The sequence below is a fragment of the Hakea prostrata genome, chromosome 1, assembly GCF_041222555.1.
Source record: "Hakea prostrata isolate BN-2017 chromosome 1, UWA_Hpros_2, whole genome shotgun sequence".
NCBI classification, from domain to species: Eukaryota; Viridiplantae; Streptophyta; class Magnoliopsida; order Proteales; family Proteaceae; genus Hakea; species Hakea prostrata.
The window spans coordinates 74,792,003-74,801,884 of record NC_142600.1 but is presented as its reverse complement, the minus strand read 5'-3'; the positions used below and the strand labels follow the sequence as shown (position 1 = coordinate 74,801,884).

The 9,882-nt window shown below is 34.8% G+C and overlaps 1 protein-coding gene and 1 non-coding gene across 2 annotated transcripts; one reads left to right on the top strand and one right to left on the bottom strand.

The window, feature by feature from the left end:
- Window positions 1–1,438, bottom strand: LOC149030054 (putative ascorbate-specific transmembrane electron transporter 1). Its single transcript, XM_089152134.1, has 4 exons — window positions 1,148–1,438; window positions 1,019–1,067; window positions 715–917; window positions 1–405 (listed from the first exon to the last, which is right to left on the bottom strand). Exons 1-4 carry the CDS (start codon window positions 1,289–1,291, stop codon window positions 85–87), a joined length of 717 nt encoding a protein of 238 aa, XP_089008260.1. The 5' UTR covers window positions 1,292–1,438; the 3' UTR covers window positions 1–84.
- Window positions 1,439–3,944: 2,506 nt separating this feature from the next.
- TRNAV-AAC (transfer RNA valine (anticodon AAC)) lies at window positions 3,945–4,018 on the top strand. The gene has a single exon. It is a non-coding gene; the product is annotated as a tRNA-Val (tRNA).
- Window positions 4,019–9,882: the final 5,864 nt, after the last annotated feature.

Genomic DNA, 9,882 nt, shown 5'->3' with positions numbered 1-9,882 from the left:
TGAATTGAGGAAGAAATGAAGAAAAACTACCATAATAATTAACAAATAAAAAACTATTTAATCAATAAGTGTTTATTTATCCTTTTACTCGACTAATTCAATGTCTGAATTGTCTGATTCCTCTGCATTTGCAATTGTTTGTGGTGGAGAAACAACAATTAAGGCTACTGAGATTCCAAACAAAATAGTAGCCATAGCTGTGAAATTAACAAGGAAGGCCTCATGTCCGTATCGTGTAACTCCAGTGTTCTCAAGGAATGTAAGCTTCTCTAGAAAGCCCAGTAGAGTCGTGACAACAGCCAATATATACAACAACAACCCAAAAATCACGTGTTTTGGAAGTGATTGAGCTTTAACTCCAGCTGATCCACCAGGGAATAAGAACACCAACAGCCAAGATATCCACTGCAAAGCAAACCAAAGAAAATTAGAATCTCAATCTTCTACCCACTTCTTTGTAAAATAAATTTTTAACCCATATGATTGGATTCTTGACAAGTGTCCAATATCAAAACAAGATTTTTTTTTTCTTCAGTAAATTAACTAAAATCAAACTTAACACTAATACTCACAATTTCAGTGATTTCAGACTTGGGCCAGAGCCCAATACAATGGGCTGGAATGGGCCTCCATCCAGCCCAGATTTATGTCTATGGGCTGGGTTAAAATGAATTAGAAGTTGGGTAGTGACTAGTGATTGTGTTTTCTTCTTACCTGAATAGCATAGAGACAGATGACTCCGATCCCCATCCAAGAATGCAAGCTGAAGAAATTGGGAATGAAGCTCTCATGGTGAAATTTGAATGCAGCGTAGATGCCTACAATGCCAAGGATAAGGGCGAAGGTGTGCAAGGTGACATGGATCAGTTTCTTCACTTTCTTCGAGAAGGGAAGAAAGGATTTGTGAAAGATTATGGCTGCATCATTAATCAAAATCAATTATGCTTAATTTGTCAAAGATTTACTAAAACACAGAGTTTCAGGGATTTGGGTAGTTATAATAAAACGATTTCATCACCTTCACCACCTAGAACTATAACTCCGATTAACATCAGCACTGGATGAATCTGCAAAGTAACAGTACTGTTAGCTTGTAAACCCAGTTGAAGAAGAAGAAGAAGAAGAAAACCCAGATGGAGAACATTACATTGAAGATGAGAAGCTTGTCGGTGGCTTTGAAGGCAAGACCACCTCTGAAATAGAAGCACCAAACCAACACCATAACAGAAGCTTCTGTGCCCAGCAAATGCGCTACAATGGTGAGTGGAACCAGGTTGAGCCCTACCTCCATCTCAGCTCTCTGCGTCTCTCACGCTTGCTCGTTCATTTACAGGAAAATGAATCTGTGCAGCAAAATATCTGATGAGCTACTGGTTCCAAGGAATCATAATGTTTTTAGATGGTAGCTGAAGAACTTAAAATAACTAGATAAAATATATTGTATTAAGGGACTTAACATTAGTTTATGATCGACTTAAAAGGAACATATACGATTAAAATAATAATAATAATAATTGAAGAAAGAGGAGAATTGTTAAATAATTAGATAATTTAAAATGAAAATAAATTTGCCTACATCATTTTTCAAATGCCTTCAGCAATTTTTACTATAAAATACTCTAAAATTCTTCTAAGTGCAACATTAGTAAGAGTAATTACAAAACAATTTCTTGAGGCTTACTAATGAGCAAGGGTCCAATGAGAGTGATTCCTTGCAAATAGCATCATCATCATCAGTTTACAAGTTAGTTTTATTTTATTTGTGGAGTAGTTATAAGGTAAGCACGTTGTAATATTAAAAATATATATGTATGTGAAAAAAGAATACAGGCATAAAAAAAGGCAAAAATATCAAGATATTACATTTACTTCCTTCCCCTTTTAGGAAAAATTATCTCCTCGAATTTGAGGTTGAAATGATAGAGATTCATTTCTTGAGACTTTATTGAATACTAAATATCCTTCGGGATTATTTTACACGCCAAAGAAGGCAGACATTAGTCTACTCCTCCTTCCTTCAGTGGCTCCATCAAATGTTCGATCCTCCTCTAGATCATCTTGACACCAAAAGAAAATACATCCAATCATAGAAAGTCAGATTGGTGGCCATCAAAATCAACATCAGGAAAGTTTCATTTTATAATTTTAATCATATTGTTACTAAATTGTTTTTAAAAAAAAAGATCAATGTATTATCTAAGTTTTTATTTTATATTTGAGTAGGAAGTTTTTTGTGTAAAAATTTGCAGTCAACCTCATTGCAGGAATCCCCACCTACCATAGAAAGATACCCAAGCAATCTATATCTCCACAGGTGAGCATGGCTTTAGATGATTTCAACATTTCCATATAAAATTTCCTATAGCAATAGCAATATTTTTATAAATTAATACAAGCTTGTCATGGTTGTCACATCACAATGGTGGTGCTGTTTGAAATATATGCAGTGCAGGGAAGCATTCAGCCAGTGACAAAGTTGACCCTGGATTAGTCATTATTGTTTGATAAAAGGTAGATACGTAAGAAGAAGGAAAAGAAAAAAAAAACCATGGTAAAACATTTCGACAAAATGGTTTGGTGAGTGGCGACTGGAAACACACGTTGAAAAGCAAAATTACTCAATCTCGGCGGAAATCGTTGGAAAATGGTCGAACTAGAGAAATATCGGCGATAATCGCCGTCGAACCTGAGAAAATGATTGTATTTGCTCGCCGTCACACCTCTTCGTGTTGAGCTCGTTGGTGAGGTCCAAATCCAAGATGAGTGCCATGAACCATCAACCTTCTGATCTGAAAAATAAGCCTTCCGGTGATGACCAAACTTCACAAATGAAGAAGACGAAGATGAGTTATTTACTTATTTAATTATATTTTCATTTTTCTGACTGAGTCACGTTTGGCATTTGAGCTAAATATGTGGCACTTTTAAAAGCTTGGATTTGTAATAAAAAAGTTTTAAAAAATTAAAAAAAAAACCCTAAACGTAGACATGAAGATATGATTTGACTAATTGAATTGTTTTATTATTTTTTCAAATTTTATACTGACCTTTTATGGGGAAATGTTAGATTATTTTATATTTTTTAAAACACATGAGTTGAATTGTTTTATTATTTTTCAAATTTTATATATTTTTTTCAAATTTCTCACTAACGTTTTGCAGGGAAATATGGATTAGTTTATATTTTTTAAACCTTTATTGACTGATATATTTTCAACTGACATTTTGCAAAAGTATGCGTTGGGGAAATCTCTTCACCTAGTAGTGAATTGACAAACTCGCAGACAAGATTTCATACCTTGGGAAAAACCAAATTTTGGTGAAGAATGGGGTAAAATGTTTATATTCAAGTCAAAGCAAGACGAATTTTGTGTTGGGATGGAGGCACAACCATAAAGAAGAATACAAACAAAATATATACGATAAATTTAATCGTGGTTCGATAAGATTGCTTACATACATTAGAGAGAAAATAAAGTTTTCACTATTTCAAAAAATCTCACCACTCTTTCACACCTCATAAGGTGATTCTCTTTGCTTCTCCTTATCTTCTCTAGGTATAGATAATCCCCTCCCATGTACAGGTTAGTTGATCAAGACTATTTATAAAAAAAAAACCTAAAATCTTATCTCCAAATAATTAAAATATTACCCCCTGTACAAGTAGTTAGCCATGATCCATCCAATTATAAATACAATCTAATTATAATTATATGAACTCGTAGAATACAAGACTCAACATTTTGGTATAATAGTAATACCTCAATGCAATGGGTTTGATTGCTTTTTCCATTTTTTGAAATGTGAATAGTTTTATCCCAAACGATTACTCAGTTGGTAAAAATATTAATACATGTCAAGAGTCGATTCTCTTTAAGGTGGCACGTGTTATTTCCCCCTACTATTAAAGAATAAAAAAAATAAGAACCAGGTATACAATAAATGGTTTCGTGGTGTAGTTGGTTATCACGTCAGTCTAACACACTGAAGGTCTCCGGTTCGAACCCGGGCGAAGCCATTATTTTATTCAACTTTTGTATGTCAACACTTGTGTCAAAAAAACATTTTAGTTCACTAGTATTTGGGCCCAATCAATGTAAGCATAACCCAAGAAAGACTGAGCCCAACCCACCCGATCTACTTTCTTGATTCGAGAAAGGCAACTTCTGGGTTGTGAAAAATTGACCCATGCATTCCAAGAATGCCATACCAAACAAAGCCCCAACCCCACTCACTACATGGGCCTTACAGAAACAACTACCCACATGCGTGTTATCTTTTGTCGGTTCAAGACTGCAAGTCTGCAACACAACGTGGAAGACGGTTACAAATGGACGTAGACACCAGGCCCACCTACGGCCCCACCTACGTAATGTAAGGTGGGCCTCGCCGATTTCAGCCCACCATGATGCTCCTATCAAGACTCAAGACCTTGAGTAAGCCAAACACATTCATGGCATGGCATGACATGGCATTAACTATGAGTCTAGATCTTGCCATTAGGGTAGAGTTAGCAGTAGAGGTTGTGCTTCTTTTACATTCTTTTATCAAACATTATGAGTGGAGCCCACCTTACCTTGAAGTATTGACAAGATGAATTAAAGATCGGACCTTCAGTGAATTTCACGTAGATCCTTACTTTGATATATAACAGAGAAGTAATATAGGAGCATATATCTTTATATACAAAAAGGAATTAAAGAATCTAGCCACACTCATTAACTATCACTACCACACAGATATAGGGCATTGAAATTCACAAATTGTGCATATCTGTAATGCCACGTGGACATTATATTATCAACATAGGATTCAATTCCTTTCTTCTCATAGATGCCATTGATTTTTTTACAGACACTTTGCAATCTTTCTGGGCTTGGTGGAAAAGTAAAAGAGAAGAGAGCATAAAAGAAACAAATGAGTGAAATAATAGGGTTTGGCTTCAATTGCAAGTAATCTTTTTTCTTTTGCATCTTATCTCTTCATGTGTTGTGTCTTTGTTGCATGTTAATGTTGATCTCTATTGTCTTTTCTCTCATGTCAAAACGCTTTCTTTTGTCTTGAAAACCATCCATTGGGAGATTAGGAGAGCAAAAATCTCTTCTAAAGTTAGGGTTGAGGCATTAATTTAGATAAATAAATCATATCAATCATGGAGATCCTTCTTTCTGTCTTTTACTTTGGAGTGTTGGAATTTGGAACTTTAGGAGTTGGACCCCATTGGTTCACGTGAGCATGGAACCTTCTCTTCATTCCTCTGTGCATACACGAGGAAATTATTCACTGTCTAAGCTAGATCTGTCTCTGTGAATGATTAGCAAGTGTTGTTGATCTAATTTTTCTTCTTTTTTTTCTTTTCAAAGTTGCTCATGAGCTTTAGCTATGCTGTGTTCATCACCTGTGAATAATTTAAAATTGAAAAGCAAGTCGATATGATGTGAAGAACAATAAGAAAAAAAGGAAAAAGCAAAGCAGCATAGCAGCATAGCATAGGCATATCAGTGAGAGATCAATAGTTTGAATACTATTTTTGAGAAAAGTTCCCTAAGGAGTGTTCAACGTGACTAACTTTCTTTCTTTTCTTTTGGGTTTTCATGCCTTTCTATATCCGAATTTTGCTTGGGTGTTGCACAATAACATAAAACCTATGGTTCATATCGAAACTTGTGGTTGAGACGTTTCACAATTAAGCTTTACTAAAAAAAACTCATTTACACGAACAAGTTGTCGAGATTTTGTCTCGACCACAAGTTTCAATATGGACTATAAGCTGCATGACGTAATACAACCCTGAAGCAATTCGGGCTGGATGACTAATGCATAATTTTGACTAATAACTAGAAATTGATTAGTATTAAATGGTGCATGAATCCATGGATAATAACCCTGCATGTGACTAATTAAGCTCTCCCTTTTCATTCTATTATTGCCTACTTTATGTTTCTCATCAATCCAATTGATATTCTTCTATACCTTATCTTACTAGGAATTAGGAAGCAATGAAAAAAGAAAGTAAAATAATCAAACATATGATAGTTAATCTAATAATCAAACAATCACCTTTTTGAAATTTACTCAAATGACATCCAAAAGAAAAAATAAGTTAATGTGAAGATAAACATATGAAAGAGTGAGTATCATTAATTAAAGCAGAAAAAAATGGCCTAGCCATCCACATAGGGCCGGGTCCCTCTCTCATGAAAGTCATCAAAGGTCTTCAGTGGTGAATTTCAGCACCACCTTTCAGATATAACTCAAATCACATTACATCAACATCTCTGGGGTTCCCACTTTCTTTGTCTAATTAAAATGGGATATCCTACTTCCAATCACAGATGTCCACTTTGCAATGCTAATTAATTACCAGATTTCCCACCAGCTTCAGAAGAGCTTGACTAGTGAACTGGTGCTGACCGGCCCCTACAAATTGTGTACCATTTTAGGGACATGTGACTTGTCAGGGGACACTGGGCCCTTAAAATTTATCATTTTGAATGGCATTTAGGGCATGTATTATTTATAGCCCTCATGGACATCCCTGTCTACCACTGCACTACTCCTATGGTACCAACAAATTGAATAAGGGATTCCTGATTCCTGATCAATGCCATATAGATAGTAATGGAATAAGGGATCCAAAAAATTAAAACTTAGCACAATATTTTGAGTGCAAAATGGAGTAATCCAGTCTGTCTTAAGGTCAAGCTAGGCATAAAGTTTAGAATTAGATCATTGAGTACAGCTTCTCTGCAGATGTATTTGAAAGGTACCCAATATATCCCCTAATTTTTTTCATTTATAAAGAGAAGAGGTATATAAAGAAATAAATGGATAGTTAAATACCTTTCGGATGTATGTTCACCAACAGATTAATACAATCTCGAATCCAATACAGATAATAAACTTGACATGCATGCTCCTGAATTAGATACAAATGACATTGGCATTGTTGATACAATTGGGTTTGTATATGTCTTGTATATATACTGTGGATCCACATAATCATAGCTTAATTGTAATTGGAATTGATTTCAATCAATTACTTATTCAATGATAAGAATTTTAATTTATGAGAATTAGAGTACTAGGCTCTCTATAAAAATTGTCCTAGAGAAAACAAACAATGGCTAGCAGTTAATAAAGTGGAGAGTGGTATGCAAAAGTTTTCACGAAATAGTGGAATCTCCTTCTTCTTCTTCTTTTTCCAGTAGATGTAAGCACGGTAAATTTCTTGCTGTTATGATTATGTTTTATTTGTGTTCTTCTTTCTTCGCAATTGTACGTCTATTCACAACACAATAAGAGTTTGTAGTACTAACAAGAAGTCTCTCAATTCAATTCTCTAACTTAAAAACCCCTTTCTGATTTAATTTTAGGAGTAAGTTGGCAATAGGAAAACTCATTCTCTATAGGGCCTCCTCTGTTGTGTATGAGAGCGTAGATCATGTACGTTAGTACGTATGGTATACCATGTTTAAGGTAGAGTAGAAGCTATGGCATGTTAGGAGGGGACTCATGGAGGCTTGACATAGAAGAAGATACACCCAGACAAAGCTGTAGTTTGGTTTGATGGAGGACCATCTAATGGTCAATACTATATTATGTGTGATAGCAACATGACTGCGAAACTGGCTTTTTTTTCTTGTGCTTGGGTCTTGCTTCATATATAAACAAACAGTAGCAATAACAGAAAAGTAGATCAGTAAAGAAAAAGGAAGAAGACTAGTCCCAGTTCTGAGATGTCCGACACTCGACTTGGCTTTGAAATCAATTCATAACCAGCAGGTGGGTTGGCAGTTAAAAAAACTTTTAAAAGAAATGACGGAAGTTGCAGTAAAGAACTCCTGACATTGTTGGGTTTCTTTGCTTCTTTCTTTCATAGCTAGCAGCTTCATAAAGAAAACAAGATAACCACAAAAGAGAGAAAAAGAGAGTCAATCACTGCAAGTTAATATGGGGGGGGGGGTGTTTTAGGTGCTTTGTTACTTAACTTCCATTAAAGTTGTCTTCAAGCCTGAATCTGCAAAGTTTCAGGTCACCTGGTTAATTAATGAAACTGTGATTAAAACCACCTCTCACCGCTAACACATCAGCACCATTAAAGCAAGGATGAAGGAGTCACCAACAGCAACAACCTCCACCTCTTCCTTCCGCCCCACCCCCAGTGCCCCCACTAGAAGACAAAAAAATATATTTCACCTCCTACCTCGTCTTCTACCTCCATATTATCACCTCATACACAAGAAATCAATCTAAACAGTGAAAATGAGAATCTCTATATTCATAGTTCTGATGAAACTCTGGAAAAATTCATCAAATGGGAAAAATTGTCACGGATGGCTGTGTCTTCTATTTTATAGCTCCATATAATTAGATTTTTTAATATATTTATAATTGGAATGGGATTCAATTGCTAGTAAAATGGTAGAATTGTAATTGTTTATGGAAATTAGGGTTTTGGGTTATGCTATGAATGGTCTTTGTAGGATAACTTCTTTTTTTTCCTAATAGAAGTCTTTGTAGGATAACTTAAGCACTGTTTGTTTGCAAAGATGGGGTGAGAAAAATAAACACATAGAACTCATATATATGGGATGGAGAAAATGAAAGGAAAGAAAATGATTTTATAAAAAAAATCTCAAATATGAGTCTCACTTTATTATTTTTTACACATTTTTCACAAAATCCCACCTATTTTGGTGGGATTTTGAAAAGCGATGAGTGAAAAAAAATTAGAATGCTAACTCAGCAGGTAAGCTTGTTTATTAACTTTCCAACCCAGTGAACCAAACAAATCATACTTTAGAATTTTATGGAATCCATTTCTTTTTTATCATCCCATTTCAGATCCAGCAAACAAACGGTGCCACTCCATAGGTAACACCTTATAAGGTGTAAGGTGTAAGAGTGATAAGGTTTTCAAGAAATAAAAAAAATATTTTTTTCTCTTGGATGGATGTAGATAGTTTTACCAAACTATAGTGAATTCCTTACTTATTGTAAATGTGGTCTACTTGAATTCGATCTTCTTCATAATTGTGCATCCTTCCCAGCATAGATGTATACAGATGAAATCCATCATTTCCTACTGAACTCCATCTGAATAACTAGCTCACATGCATTTACACATTTGCTTATGTACATGAAGGTGACCTGGTACTATAGTTCATGTTAGGGGACCTCTCTCATTGAATTTCTCATTGAATTTCTAGTGGTCAATTTTAATAACTTTAGTTTTAATGGGTCCAACTTAACTTGTGGAGTTCGCAGACAGACATCTTATTCCTTGTAACAAAAAAATTAGATGGCAAGGGAGGAGGAGTTTATGAAGTTAGGTACAGGTGGTAATGTTAGCCTACCACCCATTTTATTAAAACTTATGAACAGTGTGCTGCTATTGAAAAGCAGAAGGTTGAAGCAGACTAAATGCAAGCGAAGCTCTTGATGATGTAAAGGCAGCTTTTATCTTTCATACTCCACCCAAGAAGCAATGGCATATTACCTTAATTTCGATTTTGATAGACATTGTCTACTCTTTTTAATGTCTCGTTTTGTAATTATAAGTTCCCAATATTCCTAGAGTTCTTCACCAATATGATAAGTAATACTATTAATACTAACACCTCTACTAACAAAAAGAGGTGCTGAACTTTTCAAGCATATATATAATTTTTTTATATTTTTTATGATAAAAAAAATGCAAGTGAATGGTGGGAAGAGAATAAATCCAGCTTGAGGTCTTCAATTAAGTAAATACTAAAAGTAAGATGGCCAATGAGGTTGGTATAAACCATATTGTAAGGGATAGATTCTAATTGAACAATCCATATCAATTGTAAGTTTGAAACCGATCTCGGTACTAAATGGATTTTGTATGGTACC